Raw genomic sequence first — 23,372 nt, forward strand, 5'->3', positions numbered from 1 at the left:
CTCAGCAAGCTTCTATGCATCTGCTATGTAGCATGTCCTGCTTTAAAGTGTTATTTTTCTCCATTTTATGCTTGTGTCCTGTGTCCAAATAGACTTGTAATAATAGGAGTATTGGCTACCATTTATTGAGCACATAGTCTATGTGTCAGCCTTTGCTTTTTTTTTTTTTTTTTTTTTTTTTTGCAGATAGAGTCTTGCTCTGTTGGCCAGGCTGGAATACAGTGACAAGGTCTCAGCTCAATGCAACCTCCACCTCCTGGGTTCAAGCGATTCTCCTGCCTCAGCCTCCCGAGTAGCCAGATTACAGGCACATGCCACCACACCCAGCTAATTTTTTGTATTTTTAGTAGAGACAGGGTTTCACCATGTTGGCCAGGCTGGTCTTGAACTCCTGACCTCATGATCCTCCCGCCTCAGCCTCCCAAAGTGCTGGGATTACTGGCATGAGCCACTGCACCCAGCCGGCTTTACTTTTTATACATTGTCTGATTTAGTTGTCACAGTAACCCACTGAGTTATCTATTATTATTACTATTATTACCCCCAGGTTACCAAAGGGAAAACTGATGCACAGAAAGGTTGTGTAATTTCCCAAAAACCCAGAAGTGGCCCGTCCAGTATTTAAGCCTTCAGAGTCTAACATCAGTATGCCAAGCTGCCAGCTCACACATTCTTATCGCTTTGCATTTTCACTGCCTTGCACACAACAAATGCTTATTCTTTCCTTTTTTTTTTTGAGACAGAGTCTTGCTCTGTTGCCCAGGCTGGAGTGCAGTGGCATGATCTCGGCTCACTGCAACCTCCACCTCTCTGGGGTTCAAGCGATTCTCGTGCCTTGTCCTCGTGAGTAGCTGGGATTACAGGCATGAGCCACCACACCCTGGTAATTTTTTTATTTTTAGTAAACACAGGGTTTCACCATGTTGGCCAGGCTGGTCTTGAACTCCTGACCTCAGGTGATCCACCCGCCTCAGCCTCCTAAAGTGCTAGGATTACAGGCGTGAGCCACCACACCCAGCCTGAGATACTTATTCTTGATTATATTACTAATATAACCTTATAGAATATTAGAGTTGAAGAGATCTTCAAGCTCATCTCTTATTTTACAGATAAGGAAGCCAAGACCCAGTAAAACTGATTAACTGCTACAATCTTTATGAGATTTAATCTGTGAGTGACCAAAACCTCTATACAGAGTACACGAACCCAGGAGAAGGAATAAATGTAATGTGTTTTCAGTCATCTAAAAGATCCTCAAACTTAAATGCCAGCTGGATCCCCCTGCCCCAGCCCCATCCTTCTTTCTAGTCCAGCATGTGGATAAGGCTCGGGCTCCAAAGTCAGAATCACAGGAGTTTGAATCCTCAGCTCTGCCCCTTACCAGCTGGCTGACCTTGAGGAGGCGTCTTAACCTCTGAGCTGCCTCATGTAGAAAGTGGCCATATGAGGTTCTTACAGCTCAAGGCCTGCAGCTGCATGGAAAGTAGGCAGGGAACCAAGGAATACGGGTGGAATTTGGAGTCACCTTTGGTTTTGAATCCTGGCCCTGCCTCTTACTGCTCTCTTTGGGCAAGTCACTTCACTCTCTACTTTAGCTTTCTCGTCTTTAAAATGGGGGTAATAGGACTCACCTGGAAGGTTTGCTGCGCTGCTCAAAAGTAGTTCTGTTTGTAGCCGAGCACGGTGGCTCACGCCTGTAATCCCAGCACTTTGGGAGGCCGAGGCAGGCAGATCACTTGGGCTTAGGATTTTGAGCCTGGCCAACATGGCGAAACCCCATCTCTACAAAAAAATATAAAAATTAGCTGGGCACGGTGGCTCACACCTGTGGTCCCAGCTACTTGGGGGCTATGACAGGAGAATCACGTGAGCTGGCGGGGCTGAGGTGGCAGTGAGGCAAGATCGTGCCACTGCACTCCAGCCTGGGTGACAAAGTGAGTCCCTATCTCAAAAAAAAAATAGTTCTGTTTGTTAAAATACAGTTAACTCTGCAAGTGTAATTTTTTCTCCCTTCTTTTTTTTTTTTTTTTTTTTTTTGAGATGAAGTCTTGCTCTGTCGCCCGGGCTGGAGTGCAATGGCACGATCTTGGCTCACTGCAACCTCTGCCTTCCAGGTTCAAGCACTTCTCCTGCCTCAGCCTCCTGAGTAGCTGAGACTACAGGTGCCCACCACCACGCCCGGCTAATTTTTTGTATTTTTAGTAGAGACAGGGTTTCACCGTGTTAGCCAGGATGGTCTCGATCTCCTGACCTCATGATCCGCCCGCCTCAGCCTCTCAAAGTGCTGGGATTACAGGCATGATCCACTGCGCCCGGCCTCTCCCTTCTTATTGTTATAAACTCATAGGTCATGTTCCCAAACCATTACGCACTTTCCACCCTCAGAATATTGATGTCTATGAAAATACACCAAGAAAAATGACAATAAATGTATTTTTTTCCAGGTATCCATGTTTCTAAAGGACAAAGTTCAGAATAATAACGGTCGCTTTGTGTTGCCGGTGTCCGGGCCTGTTCCTTGGGGAACTGAAGTTCCAGGACTCATCAGGTGAATTCCCAACAATGATCAGAGCTATGTTTGGGGTGCTAGGAAATCAGCACATGGGCCGCACACGGAATGCCGCACTGCCAAGCCACTCACAGTCTGCCCAGCCCTTCTCTTTCTTCAGTAAAACAGCTATTGAAAAAGTCAGGTTCTAATCCCCACCTTGTCACTTAGTAGAGGGACTTGAGGCAAGTTACCCAGTTCCCCAGGACTAATTTCCTCATCTGTTAAATGGTTACTGTGTGGATGAATAAGATAATAGTGCTCTAACGTGCTTACAAAGCAATTGGCACATACATATGCTCAATAAATATTATTATTGTATTATTATTATTATTATTATTATTATTACAACCAGCACCTTTATCTTGAAGGAGAGCATGTATTCCTTTTTTGTTCTGTAGTACAAAGAATAAAGAAGCCTCCAGGACTACCTAAGCTTGGAGAACATTCCATCATGTCATACTTTGTATTGTAGAATGTTCAACAACAAAGGTGAAGAAGTGAAGAGGATAGAATTCAAGCATGGTGGAAACTATGTCCCTGCACCCAAAGAAGGTTCTTTTGAACTTTATGGAGACCGAGTCCTGAAACTGGGAACTAACATGTAAGCAAATTCTTCTCTGAGTGAATTCAAGTCCAAGGGAGGTCACTTCATTTAAAAAAAAAAAAAGAAAAACAGCCAGACTTCTGCTATGAAAATCCCTGCCGACAATAGGAGTAATTTCCCCTTAGGTACACTGCATACAGAGGCCTGACATTTCAAAGGGCACCCAGGAACGCCAAACATAAGGCAACTCAACAGAATGAAAAGATACATGATGTTCAATAGCCATGCAAGAGAACTAGCCAAAATCTGTGTTGCAGTGGAAATCCAGAAAGACTTATCCATTCTGTAAAGCTGCATATCTTTTCAGTGATGCGTGTTACTCTTCACAAGAGGAGGCATTGCCACCCAGCCTCCCCAGGTGTTTTTCTTTAGGAAGAAGTGAAATGTGAGTGGTTAACACGCACTCAGTTGCATTCTGTACCCACAGCACCTTTCTGGATGCTATTTAATGTCTCAGAATAAAAACTACAAACTATGCTTACGAGTTAGAGAGAAGTCCGTGGAAAGGGGCTGGATAATGTCACCATTTTCTGTTGACACACCAGGTACAGCGTGAATCAGCCTGTGGAAACTCATATGTCTGGATCATCAAAGAACTTAGCCTCATGGACCCAGGTGAGCTGCTGCCTTCCTTGCCTACCCTCACAGCTTCTCTCTAGATACAGAAGTCTACATAAAGAGAGGTGAGAACGCTTTAGATTTCGGATCTAGCCAACATTTCCCCTGTTGTGTGCAATCTTCTCCATTCCACCTTATGAGTACACAGGTTTTAATTGTAGCTTTTCATGGAGGCTTCCAGTGATCTCACTAATTAGGTAATTTTAGGCTTGGCTCAGCCACCATAATTAAGAGGAACCACACACCAGGACATATGCAGTAGCGTAGTACCAGTGCCATTAGGTCCGTGATTGCTGGCATCAGCACTCGTGTGTATTCTGATCATTAAAACATTTCTTTTTAATGTTTCCCTCTATAGCACCGTGGTAGCTAAGTCAGAGTGGGGGGTTTTAGTTTCTCTGAATTCCATCCTTACAAGTTTTCGCTGCACTAGCTCCCAGCTAGCTGTAGGAGAGATCACAGAATATTAAATTATTCAGCAAACATTTATTAAACTGCTTCTATGGGCTGGGGACCCAGGGACACGAAGCTGACGTAGATGTGGTCCCATCTTGAAGGGGCCTGTGGTACACTGGGAAAGACGGCGAAAGAAACAACTCAAATGAGGTGGAGGAAGGGCTGGCTGGGGATCCTCAACAAAGTGCTGTGCCAGAGGAATTCATGTCTGTCCAGTGGACAGGGATCACAGGGATCAAGAAGGCATTTCAGAGGCGGGGATATTGAAGTGGGGCTCTAGAGTAGGTAAACTATGAAACAGCAGAGAGGGAGAAATGGGCACACGGACCAAGGTGACAGAGGGGCAAGAGTGTTCCCGGGAGGAGGATGGCAGTGTCTCCCACGAGGCTTACGTAATGGATCACAGTATCATGGAGGCTTGCTGGCAGAGACTCGCCTGAACAGGGACACTGGGGCCTGACCAGGAAGGGTGGTAAACAATTTGGGCTTTGTTCTTTCGACAGGAGGCAGAGGGGTTTGTTTCAAGCCAGGGAGAAATGAGACAAAAACTGCATTTAGGTAACTGGTGGTGGAGTGAGCGGAGAGGCAGAACAGGGGAGGCCAGGCTACAAGGAAGAGGGGTGCAGGATGAGGCAGGATGAGGACTGTGAGAGGAGGGAATGGACTCGAGGGTGTGTTCCCGGCCGTCACCACCTGAGAGCAGTGTGGCAGCGCCTCTGGAAGGAGACTGGACTGAGGCGACTTGTAAATGCTGAGGGAACCTGATTGACAGGAAAGGAAGCCATACACTTCTTCAAGGAGGAAGGTAGTGAAAGGAGAAACGTGGATCCCTGGGGCTTCCACTCTTGCGGACAGTATGAAAATCTCTGGTTTGCAAAGTTGCTACATTCCCTCTGCTACTGACGTGATTTTCTTTTGGTTAAGCCTGCTTTCTACACTTTATTTGGACCCAGAAATAATTTAAATAGCAATTGTTCCACCTTATTTTATAATACCTACCTGTGTCTCTGAGGTTTTAGCAGGAAATGTGATTGCCTTCATGTGGCTAAAAATCATGCAACTGTTTCTGCAGGAAAGCATTGCTCCAAACCCTCTTGCTAAAGAAGAGCTGAATTTCTTGGCCAGGCTGATGGGAGGGATGGAGATTAAGAAACCCAGTGGCCCTGAGCCCGGATTCCGGTTGAATCTCTTTACCACCGATGAAGAAGAGGAGTATGTTTTAAACCTGTTTCATTAAAGACATATAAAAATCCCAAGCATGACAAGAACACAAAATGACTATTACAAACCAGTGGCACTTATAAATATTTGTGCAAATATCACAAAAAAATACCAACAAATTTAATAATCTAAATAGCCCACCAGGATGAAATGGCCTGAAACTTCCACAGTCATTCAAAAAAAGAGATGGGGCCGGGTGCAGTGGCTCACGCCTGTAGTCCCAGCACTTTGGGAGGCCAAGGCAGGCGGATCACAAGGTCAGGAGGTCGAGACCATCCTGGCTAACATGGTGAAACCCCGTCTCTACAAAAAAAAAAAAAAAAAAAAATTAGCTGGGTGTGGTGGCATGCACCTGTAGTCCCAGCTACTCGGGAGGCTGAGGCAGGAAAATCACTTGAACCCAGGAGGCAGAGGTTGCAGTGAGCCAAGACTGTGCCATTGCACTCCAGTCTGGGAGACACAGCAAGACTCTGTCTCAAAAAAAAAAAAAAAAAAAAGAGACAGTGTGATGGTGCGCACCTGTAGTCCCAGCTACCCACGAGGTTGAGGCAGAAGGATCGTCTGAGCCCAGGAGTTTAAGGTTAAGCAAGCTGTGATCATGCCACTGCATTCCAGCCTAGGAGAGAGCAACACCCTGTCTCTAAAAAATGATAATAAACAAAACAAAAAAAGAGTTATAATGTTTTACTTATCAGAGAACAGCTGAATAAGCAGTGTTAGAAGCCAGGATGACCAGATTAAGACAGTGTGTTAAGAAACCAGAGTGAGGTTGGAGCTTGATTTCCCTGTATTAGACAGTATAACCCAAAACCAACAGCAATAGTAAATCACCCACGGTGATTTATACTACTTTACAGTTTACAGAGCACTTTTGCATGCATTATCTCATGTGATCCTCCTCAAAACCAAGTATTTGGCGTGAGTGTCACCTTTCATTGAACTATTAATAACTTCTTTTGTTTAATTCTGTGTGACAGGTACTATGTAAAGTCCTGGGAATGCAAAGATGTAAGACCTAGAGCCTGTCCTCAGGAAGCTCTCAGCTTAGTGGGAGAGTAAACATGTACAGATATAAGTTATTTCAGTGCTGTGTCATGAATGCGCTAATTGAGGACAGTGACTGACTTTGCACTGGCAGATTGAAGGAGCTGGCATTTGATCTAGGTCTTGGAGTTTGCCAAGCAGAGGAAGGGAAGAAACATTCTTGGCAGAGCTTATAATGTACAAAGTCACAGATAAAAGAACTTGACTTTCTAGGTCGTAGGGTACATTGGTGGGAGATGGGGTAGAAAGTTTAAGAGAAATGGCAGATGAGGAGGCAGAAAAAATAGGTTGCAAACTGATCAAGAGCCAGTTTGCCATGCTGGCAGGGAAAGAACCCTAATGTTGCACCCATTTTCTTTACCATCTCATCCAGACAAGCAGCGCTAACCAGGCCAGAAGAGTTATCCTATGAAGTTATCAACATACAAGCCACCCAGGTAAGTACAGGGGATTACACAGGGTCCAATCGTATTCCCTTCCTCATCTTTTTTTTTTTTTTTTTTTTTGAGACAGGGTCTCGCTCTGTCACCCAGGTGAAGTGCAGTGGCTCGATCTCAGCTCACTGCAACTTCCACCTCCCAGGTTTAAGCAATTCTCATGCCTCAGCCTGCCGAGTAGTTGGGATTACAGGTGCCCGCCACTATGCCCAGCTTTTTTTTTTTTTTGTATTTTTAGTAGAGGTGGGGTTTCACCAAGTTGGCCAGGCTGGTCTTAAACTCCTGACCTCAAGTGATCCACCCGCCTTGGCCTCCCAAAGTGCTGGGATTACAAAGGTGAGCCACCGTACCCAGCCTCCCTTCCTCCTTTCCTCATCTTATATAACGTTGAACTTCAGAGACCCTCTTTTCAAGCAGGATTCAGACTACAATATAGCTGTTAAGTGCTGTGTTGTCATTCCCCCTGCTCAAATTAAAGTTGCTTCTTAACTATACCCATCTGCTATTCTGTAGCAGCCAGGGATGCTTGGTCACATACATGTTGATTAAGAAAAAAATATATAGACCCTCTTCTTCTCTCTGATCAGCCTGTAACTACAATCCCTTTTCTGACAAACAGGTGCACAACTGAAACATATCAGTCGTGGGACAAAAAAACTAAGTGCCTAGTGCACAAAGAGGCGGCCTGCCAGCACAGCCTCTTCATGCCCTTTTACCTCTCATTTCCCTCATAGGACCAGCAACGGAGCGAGGAGCTGGCTCGAATCATGGGGGAGTTTGAGATCATGGAGCAGCCAAGGCTGAGCACCAGCAAAGGGGACGATTTGCTCGCCATGATGGATGAGTTATAGCTGTTCTGACCAGGCGTCCTCTGCCCCCAGGGAGAGGCTGCTGGATGGTGACCCCTGGGGAATGCCCCATGGCCCAGAATGATGCTGCTAGTTTTCTACTGAGTGAAGCCATTACGTCTATTTCTTGTTTATGTTGTAAGGAACTGTGTGAGTCTCCCTTGAGGAGCACTCACTCTTGAAGGCACACACATACACATATTTTCAGTGAAATACATTCTGACTTTTAAACTTGACCTTTCCCATTTTATTCTTAATTCTGTGGCAACCACCAAAAGCCTCCTGAGCCATAGGTTTGAGCCCCAGAGTGGGTAAGGGGTCACCCCTACTGTCATTTTCAGGATTACTATTTCAGCTTTCCTGTGGGGATCTACAAAGGCCTGTAAACATTAACAAAATCCTTGGCTTTCTGGGATACATTCTGCCTGTAGGCAAGTTTGAAATCAATGACTGTTCGAGGCAGTTGCCATAAACAGTGAGGGCTCAGTGTAAAAGACCCTCTTCTCCATGGCTCACTAGGAACTGTAACCTCAGAGGAAGAGTAAGCAAGGCCGCGACGGGGAACACTTAGCTGGCCCCAGGCAGGACATGCCAGCATCTGTACTTCCCGCACGTCCGTCTATCCATGCGGTGTCAGTTTATCCCATACTGACATGTATACCAAGAGAATATTTTCTTCTTTTCAGCATGACATGTACTCCTTACCCCCAGGGTCTTCCTCTACCCCTGAGTGTGCTTTGCCTTCTAAAGACACCCAGCATAGACCGGGCACAGTGGCTCAGGCCTATAATCCCAGCACTTTGGGAGGCTGAGGTGGGCGGATCATGAGATCAGAAGATCGAGACCATCCTGGCTAACACAGTGAAACCCCATCTCTACTAAAAATACAAAAAAAATCAGCTGGGTATGGTGGCAGATGCCTGTAGTCTCAGCTACTCTGGAGGCTGAGGCAGGAGAATAGCATGAACCTGGTAGGCAGAGCTTCCAGTGAGCCTAGATCATGCCACTGCACTCCAGCCTGGGCGACAGAGTGAGATTATGTCTCAAAAAAAAAAAAAAAAAGATACCCGGCAGGATGCACTGTGACATCGGTCTCCTCTGCGTCACCGTGAGTCACCAAACAGCACCCTAGATTGGGTGCATGGGAGGCACGTGTGGTATGCCCCTTTCCCTTCCGCATTCTAGCTGAGCCGCTTCCCTGGGCGGGAACAGACTTTGCAGGATGCAGCAGGAGGCCAAGTCTCACTGGAATCCATGTAAAATGTCTCCAGCCAAGGCTGCCCTTACTGCTTCAGAAAGGCGCAGCAGCCCTCTGCCATAGGATCCTTCCCAGGACTGAGTAACTGGCAGGTTCAGACCCATTCAATCCTATGGAAGGAATATCCAGAATGGCAGAGGGCTGGAGAGAAACTAAGTTGAGCTGGACATTGCCTGAGATTGGGCCAACTACAGGAACCTCTCCATCCCCTCACACCTGGGACGGATCAAGGTGAACATAATTCTAGAATGTAATGGAAGCTGCCCTTTGGCTTTTCCAAAGGCAAAGGGTTTAGATACAGAATGTAAATCACCAAGGGCTGGGCATGGTGGCTCATGCCTGTAATCCCAGCACTTTGGGAGGCCGAGGCGGGCAGATCACTTGAGGTCAGGAGTTCGAGACCAGCCTGACCAACATAGAGAAACCCTGTCTCTACTAAAAATACAAAATTAGCCAGGCCTGGTAGCGCATGCCTGTAATCCCAGCTACTCAGGAGGCTGAGGCAGGAGAATCACTTGAACCCGGGAGGCAGAGTTTGCAGTGAGCTGAGATGGTGCCACTACACTCCAGCCTGGGGGACAGAGCAAGACTCTGTCTCAAAAAAAAAAAAAAACCTCAATTGCATTAGGCCCGATGGAGCCACACACCACCAGCAGTGCCAGCAGTGCCAGCAGTGCCAGCAGTGCCAGCAGTGCAAGAGGCAGGCCGCAGGGCCTAGATGTGCACAATCACCTCAGATCACTGTGTCCTTCATTTTCTTTATAGAGCTCCCTCACTTCCTTTTGAAACACTGAGGCCAGCAGGTTTCCCAGCAGGGGGCCCCATATCAGCAAAGGACATTTGACCCCAGTTTTCTAGATATCCTCAAGACCTCTCAGCTTAGGTTACAACTGACAGGAAGCTAATATTTGTTTTATATTGATTAATATTGCATGTGTCCCTCATCTTTCCTCCCTACCTCAAGTATATTCTGCTTCAGGTGTTTATCTGAGTGGCTGCTAAGGCTCTCCTCCTCCTATACAAACGTGCCCAGTTGAGGCAGGAGGCAGGAGACAAGAACCTAAGGCCAATTTGCGCTGCCTTCCTAGAACTGAATCAAAACGAAAACCCCACCTCTCCACGCCCAAGTAAGGAAAGGATCAGAAGCTACTCCTTTTGCAACCTCCCCTTTCCACTGCCTCACAGATGAAAAATGGAAAGTACCTCTGATTGATCCCCTCCCACAACCAATCTGACTGGTCGTGGGGCAGGTTTCATTTACATAGGGTGTAACCAAGTAACCAATGGGAAACCTCTAGAGCATATTTAAACCCCAGAAAATTCTGTAACCAGGGCTCTTGAGCTGCTTGCTCGAGCCTACTCCCACTCTGTGGAGTGTACTTTTGTTTCAATAAATCTGTACTTCTGTTTTGCTTCTTCTCTCGTTGCTTTCTTTGTGCATTTTGTCCAATTCTTTGTTCAAAATGCCAAGAACCTGGACAATTCAGTCAAGACCCTCAACCAGTAACACAGGTACTCCTTCGGCCCCTACTTCTCCAGGCGCTGCTTCTCTCCATCTTCATTGTTCTAGCCATTATCCTCTGTTCCTCACCACGTATTCAACAGCTTCTCGGCTATGGGGCCAGCACTGCACTGCACAGATCTCAACTCTCAGGTCTCCAGGTGCCAACATTGCTATTAATAGATCCAATAGCCTTTTCTCATCACCATGCTCCTTGGCTTTTTGGTTTTCTGTTTTGTTTTTGAAACAGGGTCTCACTCTGTTGCTCAGGCTGGAGTGCAATGGCACAATCATAGCTCACTGAGCCTCCAAACTCCTGGGCTCAAGTGATCCTCCCGCCTAGGCCTCCCAAAGTGCTGGGATTATAGGCATAAGTCACCACGCTTGGCTTCTTGGCTTTTTGAAAGCTCTTGGCCCTGCTAGACACCCTTTTCTTCCTAAAACTCTCTCAACTGTTCACCTCTGTGGCTCTAATCACATCACTTTCTTTTTTTTTTTTTTTTTTTTTGAGAAGGAGTCTCACTCTGTCGCCCAGGCTGGAGTGCAGTGGCACGATCTCGGCTCACTGCAAGCTCCGCCTCCCAGGTTCACGCCATTCTCCTGCCTCAGCCTCCCAAGTAGCTGGGACTACAGGCGCCCGCCACCACACCCAGCTGATTTTTTGTATTTTTAGTAGAGAGGGGGTTTCACCGTGTTAATCTGGATGGTCTCGATCTCCTGACCTCGTGATCCACCTGCCTCGGCCTCCCAAAGTGCTGGGATTACAGGCGTGAGCCACCGCGCCCAGCCTAATCACATCACTTTCTGACCATACATCCTCTCTCTCCCTCAGTGCCTTCTGATTGAGGACTGCTCTGTATGATACAGAGTTCAACACAGCCATTTTATAAAGTCTGTCAAAATAGCCAAGTCAATGGCAGAAGATCATTATTTCATCCTTGGCTGTCTTTCCCATTCCTTTCCCACTCCTTTGCCTTACCTCTCACTCTCACTCAATTTCTCATCCTCAGCCTATTCCTTATTCTCATCCCATTGCTGATCCCAATGTCTGATGTGCCCGGCAGGGTTTACACCCCTTCTGAAAGTTATTCTGCATCACTTATTTTTCAAAAATGTCACTACCTTCAACCCTTACCTCTGTGTTGTCATCCCATGCCCACCTGTGCTGCAGGCTCTCTTTCCATGGATGGTCCACATCACCTCACACTCCGGTGTCTGAAAATGCAGTCATTTTCATTGATTTAGTACATTTACTTCACTTTCAAAAGGCATGAAGAGGTCAGGCATGGTGGTTCATGCCTGTAATCCCAGCACTTTGGGAGGCTGAAGTAGGCGGATCACCTGAGGTCAGGAGTTCAAGACCAGCCTGGCCAACATGATGAAACCCCATCTCTACTAAAAACACAAAAATTAGCCAAGTGTGGTGGCATACACCTGTAATCCCAGCTACTGGGGAGGCTGAGGCAGGAGGATTGCTTGAACCCAGGAAGTGGAGGTTGCAGTAAGCCAAGATTGTGCCACTGTACTGTAGCCTGGGTGACAGAATGAGACTCCATCTCAAAAAAAAAAAAAAAAAAAAAAAAAAAAAAACTTGAAAATTTCTTAATTAAATATAATACAAAATAGGACAGTTTTCCATAGAAAAGAACTAGAAGCAGCTGCCAGAATAAGTGTCTTTCTCCCTTCTTAGAACAAAAAAAAAATGAGAATGCTCACATTTGACATTTGTGCATTGGATTCCCTTCTGAATGAATAAAAAGGAAAGGGTTTGATATAATTCCTGATGGGTGTGTGTTGTTTTTCATGCCACCGTTTGTCATTGTGGTTTCCCATTTTACTGTCATAACTGGACAGACATTTTTGTAAATTCAATAAAAATACAAAAAAAAAAAAGGTTTTAAAAAACTGGAAGCACATGGGTAGAAGTTACCAAAAGCTTCCTGACCGTGAAGTAGATCAGCTGGCAAAGAAGCAAGTTGCTGTCACTGGAGTGGTTCAGATAGAGGTTAGGGGGGAGCATCACAGAATGTCATAAAGGGTATGTTGGTACTGGGTGGTAAATTGGAGCAGGTGACCTGGGAGTTGACCCTAACTCTCAGGATTTTGTGATCCTCTGACAATTGGAAACAGAACCACAACAGAGCTCACCTAAAGAGAACAGAGAGGCTGGGCACAGTTGTTCACGCCTGTAATCCCAGCACTTTGGGAGGCTGAGGCGGGTGGATCACGAGTTCAGGAGTTCAAGACCAGTCTGGCCAAGATGGTGAAACTCCATCTCTACTAAAAATACAAAATTAGCCAGGCACAGTGGCGGGTGCTTGTAATGCCAGCTACTCGGGAGGCTGAGGCAGGAGAATTGCTTAAACCCAGAAGGCAGAGGTTTCAGTGAGCCGAGATCGTGCCACTACACTCCAGCCTGGGCGACAGAGTGAGACTCTGTCTCAAAAAAAAAAGAGAGAGAATAGACAGGCCGGGTGTGGTGGCTCACGCCTGTAATCCCAGCACTTTAAGAGGCAAAGGCAGGCAGATCACCTGAGGTCAGGAGGTTGAGAGCAGCCTGGTCAACATGACAAAACCCTGTCTCTACTAAAAATATAAAAATTAGCTGGGCATGATGGTCTACTCCTGTAATGCCAGGTACGTTGGAGGCTGAGGCAGGAGAACTGCTTGAACGTGGGAGGTGGAGGTTACACTGAGCCAAGATCGCGCCACTGCACTGCAGCCTGGGCGACAGAGAGAGACTCTGTCTCAGGAAAAACAAAAACAAAAAAACAGAAATTCAAGGCTCCTGGAATGAACTCATTTCAAGTGCACCTTGTACTAGTTAGGGTTTTGGCTACAAAAAAATGAAACCAGTTCTAGCTATTTCAATAGAAAAGGAATTTACTGAAAGGACATCAGGCAACTCAAGAGTTGTCAGGAAGATGGGAGAACCATCAGAAAATGTCCAGGAACCAAGGAAGTGTGGGCAGTGGAGGGAATAATTCCAGCACTGGAACCACCATCAGGAATGCAGCTCTGGATGACGCATACACTAGGACAGAGCCTGAACAGTTCCTGCTGGTTTGTGTCACTTGCTCCGGATGTAAACTCCGATAATACTTGAATTTATGTCACAAGCCCACATCATAGCAGACAAGAATCAAAGACAATATCTGGCCTTTAAATCATCTGTTGTGATGAGATTCTCCCACTGAAGTCCATAGAATGTCAGATTTCCCCAAACATAGGGAAGGAGTTCAGTTGCTGAGTAGCCAAACAGTGAGATCTCCTCCACAGGCAGCAACCCCAACTCCGCCCCTCTTATTACTAACGATCTCTCTGGATACCCAGTGTTAATTTTTTTTTCTTTTTTTGAGATGGTGTCTCTCTCTGTCACCCAGGCTGGAGTGCAGTGGCGTGATCTTGGCTCACTGCAACCTCTGCCTCCCAAGTTCAAAGATTCTCCTGCCTCAGTCTCCTGAGTAGCTGGGACTACACCACCACCACACCTGGTTAATTTTTGTATTTTTAGCAGAGACAGGGTTTCACCATATTGGTCAGGCTGGTCTCAAACCCCTGACCTTGTGATCCGCCCGCCTCGGCCTCCCAAACTGCTGGGATTATAGGCATGAGCCACCAGGCCCGGCAATTTTTTTTTTGAGACAGAGTCTCACTATGTTGCCCAGGCTGTAGTGCAGTGGCGCAATCTCGGCTCACTGCAGCCTCGACCTCCTGGGCTCCACCGAGTGATCCTCCCACCTCAGCCTCCTGAGTAGCAGGGACACCCAGCTAATTGGCTAATTTTTAAAACTTTTGTAGAGATGGGGTTTTGCCATGTTGTCCAGGCTGGTCTCAGCCCCCTGGGCTCAAGCAATCCGCCCATGTCATCCTCCCAAAGTGCTAGAATTACAGGCATGAGCCACCGTGCTCAGCCTCAGTGTTAAAATTGATTCCTCCTCCTTCCACCCACATTCCAGATGTGATCAGCCTCCAAGGATTCTGACCGGCTCTTTTCATGGGTCTTTAACATTCATCCTTCCTTTCCATTCCCACTGCAACTGACCATCTTCATTTAGATCCTGATCACTTTTTCATCACATTCATAAAACTAGTGTTCCTCATACCACTGCAGTTTACAGTGTGAAGCATCTGGGCCTCCTAAGGTCTTCTCCCTGACCCAACATTCAGGAGACTAGCAGAGGAGGTATGATTTATGTATTAGCTGGGCATAGTGTTGCGTGCCTGTAGTCCCAGCTACGCAGGAGGTGGAGGTGGAAGTATCGCTTGAGCCCGAGAGGTTGGAGAGGTTGAGGCTGCCATGAGCTGTGATCATGCCACTGCACTTCAGCCTGGGCGACAGTGAGACCCTGTCTCAAAAAAAGAAAAAAAAAAAAAGATTTACGTAAACAACTATGGTGAATCTGCATGCAACAAGCAAACTAGGAAAGGTGTGAGCAATATGCTATAGGGGTCAGAAGAGAGACATCGCTCCCAGCTGAGGTAGCAAAGGCAGAGGCGAGAGTGTCGGGTTCCTCTGTGGATTGCTGAGTGGCTGAGTCTGACTAGAGAGTAGGCCAGTGGGTTTCAAATTTTAGTGCACATTGTTAGATGTGCAAATGCATAGGCCCTACTTCCGATTCCATAGGTCTGGGATTGGGTTAACAAGCATTCCAGATAGTGTTGAGGCAACCCATTCTCCTACCACACTTTAAGAAACACTGAATCCCAGCATTTTGGGAGGCCGAGGCAGACAATCACGAGGTCAGGAGTTCGAAACCAGCCTAGCCCAGATGGTGAAACCCCGTCTCTACTAAGAATACAAAAATTAGCCAGCCATGGTGGTGGGTGCCTGTAATCCCAGCTACTTGGGAGGCTGAGGCAGGGAATCGCTTGAACCCAGGAGGTGGAGGTTGCAGTGAGCTGAGATCACACCACTGCACTCCAAGTTGGGCGACAGAGCAAGACTCTGTCTCAGAAGAAAGAAAGAGAGAGAGAGAGAGAAGGAAGGAAGGAAGGAAAGAAGGAAGGAAGGAAGGAAGGAAGGAAGGAAGGAAGGAAGGAAAGAAAGAAAGAAAGAGGAAGGAAGGAAGGAAGGAAGGGGAAGGGAAGGGAAGGAAGGCAGGAAGGGGAAGGGAAGGGAAGGAAGGCAGGAAGGAAGGGAGGGAAAGAAGGAAGGAAGGAAGGCAGGAAGGAAGGAAGGGAAGGAAGGAAGGCAGGCAGGCAGGAAGGAAGGAAGGGAGGGAGGGAAAGAAGGAAGGAAGGGAAAGAAGGAAGGAAGGCAGGCAGGCAGGAAGGAAGGAAGGAAGGAAGGGAGGAAGACTGGGGAGTTTGGGCAGAGAACCTAACAGAGATCCAGCTAGAAGATAAAATCAAATTATGGAGGGCTTACTTAAATGTCAGCATTAGAATCTATTCTGCTAGTAAATTGAAAGTGTTCTTAGCAGGTAAATGATAGAATCAGAACTGCGTTTTGAATCTGTTGGCAAAAAATTGTAAGCAACACAAAGACCAGTGAGATGGTTTTGATAATAAATTAAGGCCAGGCGTGGTGGCTCATGCCTGTCATCCCAGCACTTCGGGAGGCCAAGGCAGGTGGATCACCTGAGGTCGGGTGTTCAAGACCAGCCTGACCAGCATGGAGAAACCCCATCTCTACTAAAAAATACAAAATTAGCTGGGTGTGGTGGCTCATACCTGTAATCCCGGCTACTCGGGAGGTGGAGGCTTAGGCAGGAGAATTGCTTGAACCCAGGAGGCAGAGGTTGCACTGAGCCGAGATTGCGCCATTGCACTCCAGCCCGAGTGACAAAAGCAAAACCCCCATCTCAAAATTAGCCAGGCATGATGGTGCGCACTTACAGTACCAGCTACTCAGGAGTCTGAGAAGGGAGGATCATTTAAGTCCAGGAGTTGGAGACGGCAGTGAGCTATGATCACTCCACTGTACTCTGGGCTGTGCAGCCGAGCAAGACCCTGTCTCTATTAAAAAAAAAAAAAAAAGTAAGTAAATGATGGCAGAGTTACTTCGAAGAATTTGCAGGGCTAGTGACTGAGTGATTGTGACAGGTGTGGGGGAATCAAGAAATTATAGAAGTTATCAGCTGGGTGAGGTGGCTCACGCCTGTAATCCCAACACTTTGGGAGGCTGAGGCAGGAGGACCTCTTGAGCTCAGGAGTTTGAGACCAACCTGGGCAACGTGGTGAAACCCTGTCTCTACTAAAAATACAAAAAAAATTAGCCAGGTGTGGTGGTGCATGCCTGTAGTCCCAGCTACTCTGGAGGCTGAGGTGGGAGGATCACCTGAGCCTGGGAGGTGGAGGTTGCAGTGAGCCAAGATCATGCCCCTGCACTCCAGCCTGGGTGACAGAACAATAACTTGTCTCAAAAAAAAAAAAAAAAAAGGCAAGGAAGAAAAAATTATAGAAGTTATCAAGGTTACTCAAGGTGCCCAACTTAGGTAGCTGAAAAATGGTGGTAGCAACTGCAGAAATGGAAAAATTCAGAGCAGGAACTGATTTGGAAGGGACTTGATGAATTTTTCTCATAGACCTACTGGGTTTTGAGTAGCAGTAAGACATCTGGGGAATAAGCAGTGTAAGACATGGGAAAATGGAGATCCAGAGAGCAGTGTGGGCTGGGGCACAGACCCGGACTCAACAGCATGGGAGGAGACAGCTCAAGACAGCTACCCTCAGGTAGAGGAAATACAGCCCCAGAGGAAACACGCACGTTAGGGGACAGGAGAATGAAGTGGGCTTAAAAAGAGAGAAAGAGAGAAATGGAAAAGAAGCAATCAGAGAAATGGGTGAAGATAAGTGACACAATGCCCAGAAAAAACAAAATACCAAGGAGGAGGGTGATCAGAATGCTCGAGCACTGAGGGGGATGCCAGAAGTGAGGACTACAAGAGGGGATATGGGTTTTAGGAACAGGGATATCATTAGCAACCTTTGCTGAAAAAGTTATTGGGGTCTTGGGAGTAGAAACCAGGTTCCAGTAAGCAGAGCCATTGGTGTGAGAAAGTGGAAGCCTCGGCCGGGCGCAGTGGCTCACGCCTGTAATCCCAGCACTTTGGAAGGCCGAGGCGGACCTGATTACGAAGTCAGGAGATGGAGACCATCCTGGCTAACACGGTGAAACCCTGTCTCTACTAAAAATACAAAAAATTAGCTGGGTGTAGCGGCAGGCGCCTGTAGTCCCAACTACTCGGAGGCTGAGGCAGAAGAATGGCGTGAACCCGGGAGGTGGAGCTTGCAGTGAGCCGAGATCCCGCCACTGCACTCCAGCCTGGGCGACAGAGCCAGACTCCGTCTCAAAAAAAAAAAAAAAAAGAAAAGAAAGTGGAAGCCTCACTGTACAGCAGCAGTTCTCAAGCTTCTTCTTGGTCTTGGAACCTCTACATACTTTCAAAATGATTGACAGATTATGTGGGTTATATGTATTTTCTGTCATATTGGAAATTAAAATAAAAATGTAATATTAATTCATTCAGAAATTAACTCATGAACATAAATTTATATTATATATAAAATATATAAACTCACTAACATATTTTATATATAAAATATATAATAAACTCACTTACAAATTTATATATATACATATATAAAATATATAAACTCACCAGCATTAGTTTATATGTATATAAAATGTATAAACTCACCAACATAAATTTATATATATATATATAAAATATGTAGGCCTGGCGCGGTGGCTCACGCCTGTAATCCCAGCACTTTGGGAGGCCGAGGCGGGTGGATCACGAGGTCAGGAGGTCGAGACCATCCTGATTAACGCGGTGAAACCCCGTCTCTACTAAAAATAAAAAAAAATTAGCCGGCCCTGGTGGCCGGCGCCTGCAGTCCCAGCTACTCGGGAGGCTGAGGCAGGAAACGGCGTGAACCCAGGAGGCGGAGCTTGCAGTGAGCCGAGATGGCGCCACAGCACTCCATCCAGCCTGGGCGACAGAGCGAGACTCCGTCTCAAAAAAATAAATAAATAAATAAACAAATAAATAAATAAAATAAAATATGTAAACTCACTAGCATAAATTTATATATATAAATTATATAAACTCACTAACAAACTCGCTAACATAAATTTCTTTATATATAAAATATATAAACTCACTAACATAAATTTGTATATATATAATATATAAACTTACTAACAAATTTATATATATAAATTATATAAACTCACTAACATTAACTCACTAACATAAATATGTATGTATATAAGTTACATAAACTCACTAACATAAATTTATATATATAATATATTAACTTACTAACATAAATTTATATATAAAAATATAAACTCATTAACATAAATTTGTATATATAAAATATATAAACTCACTAACACATTTATATATAAAATATATAAACGCACTAACATACATTTGTATATATATAAAATATATAAACTCACTAACATACATTTGTATATACATAAAATATATAAGCTCACTAACATACATTTACATATATATATATATATATATAAAATATAGGCTGGGTACAGTGGCTCATGCCTGTAATCCTAGTGCTTTGGGAGGCCGAGGCAGGTGGATCACCTGAAGTCAGGAGTTCGAGACCAGCCTGGCCAACATGGTAAAACCCTGTCTCTACTAAAAATACAAAAATTAGCCAGGCATAGTGGTATGCACCTGTAATCCCTGCTACTTAGGGAGCTGAGGCAGAAGAATCACTTGAACCTGGGAGATGGAGATTGCAGTGAGCCAAGATCACACCACTGCACTAGCCTGGGCAACAGAGCAAGACTCTGTCTCAAAAAAAAAAAAGTGTGTATACATATATATACATATATATAAATATAAACTCACTAACATAAGTTTAAAACTTATGTAAGTAGCAGTATTATCAACAATGAGGTTTATCTGAGGCACAATTCTCGCTCACTGAAAAATCCCAACACCCAGCCATGAAAACTTGCAATATAGTCGGCATTGGCAACTTTTGACAGTCTCTATGGAGACTGAATATTTAAAAGAAGAGAAGCAAATCCAGTCTCACATAGATAGCTGGAAAAGTGATCATACTTGAGGAAAGGCTGGCATAAGGGCCTTTTGAGAAGTTTGACTGTGGAAAGTAAGAAAACAGTAGATTGCATGGAGGAGAAAGACAATTTTATTTTTAGAATAAGAAGAGCCCAACTGTGATTGCTGATAAAAAGGGAAGCCTCCTAGGAGAGATGGAAATCAATGAATGAGAGAGTGAAGGAATGAAAGAAGCCTCTTTTTTTTGTTTGTTTTTTGTTTTTTTTTTGAGACAGGGTCATTGTCACCCAGGCTGGAGTGCAGTGTGCAGTGGCACAATCATAGCTCACTGCAGCCTCAACCTCCAGGGCTCAAGAGATCCTCCAGCCACAGCCTCCCACGTAGCTGTGATGGCAGCAGCGGCCCATCTGGAGCAGCCAGCTTCAACCACTTCATGCCAGGCAGAGGTGCAGCTGGGGCTGCATGCTCTGTGGAGCCAGCAGGGGCCAGAAACAGATGATACCAGCAGGAGCCCCACACCCTACCAAGTTGACGGGGCATGGAGCCCTCACTCCTGGGCACAGCTGCAGCAACCCAGCCATGGCTCCAGACCCGGGCATCCCTGTGCTCTTGAGGGCCCAGAAAGCCCCTGCTCCCGCAGGCTCAGAAGTGCTTGCTCCCACTCCCTGGCGTCTCCCCACTCTTGGTGCCCACTCCAGTGCAGAGCAAAGTTGTGGCTAAGCCCGGGCACTGTTGTGACCCAGCTTGATGTGCATGCACTGTGGGCGACACTAACACACCAACCCCCGCTGCCTCAGCACCCCCTCAGACTTTGGGTGCCAATAAGCATGGGATGGAGGCCAGGGGACTGAGGGTGGCTTGGTGCAGGCCTGCAGGCTCCCATCAGCACAGGCAATCTGGGCACCAGCAGACAGCATGTTAATAGTGCCAGGAGGCAGTCAGGTTCCTAGGCAGAAGGGGCAGATGCCCAATGAAGCCCCACCTTCAAGCCAGGGGTGGCCTGAAGCCTGGGGGTGGGGCTGCCAGTTCCAGGTGGAATCCAGGACAGGAGTAAGAACTTCATTGATGCCTTCCAGCCAATTGGATGGTACTTTTTCCAGGCCCACCCATGGCCACCCATGGGCCAACCAGCATGCACTTCCTCCATTCTTCGCACATGAAAACCCCAGACTCAGCCAGTCTCAGACACTCCACAGGACCTGCTTGCGGAAAGGAGCCACCCACTTCAGGTCTCCCGAGAGCTGTTCTGTCACTCAATAAAGCTCCCTCCAGCTTGCTTACCCTCCAGTTATCCACATAACCTCATTCTTCCTGGATGCGAAACAAGAACTTGGGACCTGCCAAACAGCGGGAGTAAAAGGAGTATAACATATTCCTGGCCAGCTCGCTGAGCTGTGGGTGGTGACACACTCCCAGACTGCAGGAGTGAAGAGTGGTGACCCTTCCGGGGGCCCACCCTCCACCAGCGGGTAGCTGTGCCACATGACAGGAAGCGGTGGCTGGGCCTAGCCAGCCCAGGAACCACGGGCCAGAGCAGGGCAGCACTCAGCGGTAGGACTGAAAGAGCTGTAACACATATGGACTGAAACACGCCCCCGCCCCCCAAGATGCCCCGCCCCTGCTCCTCGTGTGGTGAAGAGCTGCAGCCCTTCTTGGGGCCCAGACCTCCGGGCTCCACAAGCCAGGGCTGTGACACACTGTAACACCCTCTTTGTGGCTCTGTGGTTCCTGGTGTCTCTGAGCTTTCGGCCACCACTGTGTTCCCCTTGTCCAGATGCTGGTGCCCACAGCAGAAGCCACTTACCGTATGTCTGGTCCAGCCGCAGCCTTGCACAGAGCCAAAGCCTGTGCCGGCGCCTGGAGCTGCCAGTGCTGGCCCTTGGAGCTGCCCACCCGCTGCAGCAGCCGGCCTATCTGGCTGTGTGCAGTGGTCGGACCCTGTGCTCACTCGCTCACACATCCCTCACTGCTCCACACCTGGCACGCCTTTGGCAGGCGTGGGATCCGAGCCCGCAGTGCAAGCTGAGCCCAGCCTGCCAGACTGAGCGGGCAGAACGAGCCCAGCAGGCACAAGCAAAAGTCAAGCACAGGCGCTGCTAGCCACAGAGGTTTCCGGATGGCAGAGTGACACCCTAAGGTTCTTGTGACAGCTGGGACTATAGGCGCACCCATTACACCCAGCTAATTTTTTTGTTTGTTTGTTTGTTTGTTTGTTTTGAGACGGAGTCTCACTCTGTCGCCCAGGCTGGAGTGCAGTGGCGCGATCTCAGCTCACTGCAAGCTCCGCCTCCCGGGTTCACGCCATTCTCCTGCCTCAACCTCCCGAGTAGCTGGGACTACAGACGCCCGCCGCCATGTCCGGCTAATTTTTTGTATTTTTAGTAGAGACAGGGTTTCACCGTGTTAGCCAGGATGGTCTCCATCTCCTGACCTCGTGATCCGCCCACCTCGGCCTCCCAAAGTGCTGGGATTATAGGCGTGAGCCACCGCGCCCGGCCACACCCAGCTAATTTCTTAAAACATTTTTGGCCGGGCTCAGTGGCTCACGCCTGTAATCCCAGCACTTTGGGAGGCCGAGGCGGGCAGATCACCTGAGGTCGGGAGTTCGACACCAGCCTGACCGAGATGGAGAAACCCCGTCACTACTAAAAATACAAAAATTAGCCGGATGTGGTGGTGCACACCTGTAATCCCAGCTACTTGGGAGGCTGAGGCAGGAGAATTGCTTCAACCTGGGAGGCGGAGGTTGTAAGCCGAGATCAGGCCATTGCACTCCAGCCTGGGCAACAAGAGCGAAACTCCATCTCAAAAACAAAAAAAAATTTAGAGATGGGGTCTCACTATGTTGCCCAGGCTGGTCTCAAACTCCTGAGCTTAAACAGTCCTCTTGCCTTGGCCTCCCAAAGTGTTGGGATTACAGGTGTGAGCCACCACCCCCAGCCAAGAAGCCTAATTTACTGAGCTTCTTCTCTGTGCCAGATGCTTTCACACATTAATGAAGGTCACTTAAATCTTACAGTTCTCTGAGAAAGGCCTAATTTTTTGTTTTCATAACAAGCAAATTGAGGCTGAGGAAGAAAGTAATTTTTCCAAGGCTATACAGGGTGACTTTTAAAAAATGTAAATCAGGTGGGGCACAGTGGCGTGTGCCTGTAGTCCCAGCTATTCTTGAGGCTTGGGTAGGAGGATCACTTGAGCCCAGGTAGTTGAGGCTGCAGTGAGCTATGATCACATCACTGCACTCCAGCCTGGATGACAGGGTGAGAACCTGTTTCTACAAGTAAATCAAATCACGTCGCTCCCTTTCAATAGCCTGTCATAGCACTTCTAGTACTAGATGAGAAGACTGAGGCACAGAGAAGATACTAACTTGCCCAAAGTCACAATTAGCCAGGAGTAGATTTGAACCTAGGCACTGTATCCGGAGGCTGCACTCCTAACCATGAAATCTAAACTCCTTACCTTGGCTCACAAAGCCCTATATGCTCTGGCTCCTGCTTCCTCTCTGGCCTCTTGTTATACCACTCTCCCCAGCTTCCCTGGCCTTTCCTGTGTTCCTAAATTGTCAAGGTCAATTCCCCCAGGTTCTTTGCATGAACTGTGAAAAGAAAAAATTTAACTTTTAATTGGTGATTTGACTTTTTTTTGCCAAATTTGTTAAATTTGACTTTTATTTGCAACTCTAGAATCGGGCAACACTTCATTCTATAAAATGGAATGAGTGTTCAAATGAGCTGAGCAGAGGAGATTGGTTTTACAGACAGAAAAGGGCTGAGGAAAGCAGAAACAGAAAACAAAAAGATTGGTTGTTTCAAAGTTACTTTCCTTG

At 46.9% G+C, this 23,372-nt stretch overlaps 1 protein-coding gene and 2 non-coding genes across 6 annotated transcripts in view; all 3 read left to right on the plus strand.

Moving 5' to 3' along the window:
- The window catches only part of OSCP1 (organic solute carrier partner 1), a 34,310-nt gene extending 26,295 nt beyond the window's left edge, over positions 1–8,015 (plus strand). For all 4 annotated transcript variants that reach the window (XM_024357906.3, XM_024357912.2, XM_024357905.3 and 1 more), the window contains 6 exons: positions 2,445–2,548; positions 3,024–3,152; positions 3,701–3,770; positions 5,302–5,441; positions 6,868–6,931; positions 7,666–8,015. In XM_024357906.3, the coding sequence (XP_024213674.1) occupies positions 2,445–2,548; positions 3,024–3,152; positions 3,701–3,770; positions 5,302–5,441; positions 6,868–6,931; positions 7,666–7,782 (624 nt within the window). In that variant the 3' untranslated portion in view covers positions 7,783–8,015. The remainder of the gene's footprint in view (positions 1–2,444; positions 2,549–3,023; positions 3,153–3,700; positions 3,771–5,301; positions 5,442–6,867; positions 6,932–7,665) is intronic.
- LOC112207260 (small nucleolar RNA SNORA63) lies at positions 7,343–7,471 on the plus strand. The gene has a single exon (XR_002941706.1). It is a non-coding gene; the product is annotated as a small nucleolar RNA SNORA63 (small nucleolar RNA).
- An 11,367-nt stretch (positions 8,016–19,382) lies between the features above and the next one.
- Positions 19,383–19,521, plus strand: LOC129138480 (U4 spliceosomal RNA). Its single transcript, XR_008541770.1, has one exon. It is a non-coding gene; the product is annotated as a U4 spliceosomal RNA (small nuclear RNA).
- Positions 19,522–23,372: the final 3,851 nt, after the last annotated feature.

Source organism: Pan troglodytes, chromosome 1, assembly GCF_028858775.2.
Source record: "Pan troglodytes isolate AG18354 chromosome 1, NHGRI_mPanTro3-v2.0_pri, whole genome shotgun sequence".
Classification (NCBI taxonomy): Eukaryota; Metazoa; Chordata; class Mammalia; order Primates; family Hominidae; genus Pan; species Pan troglodytes.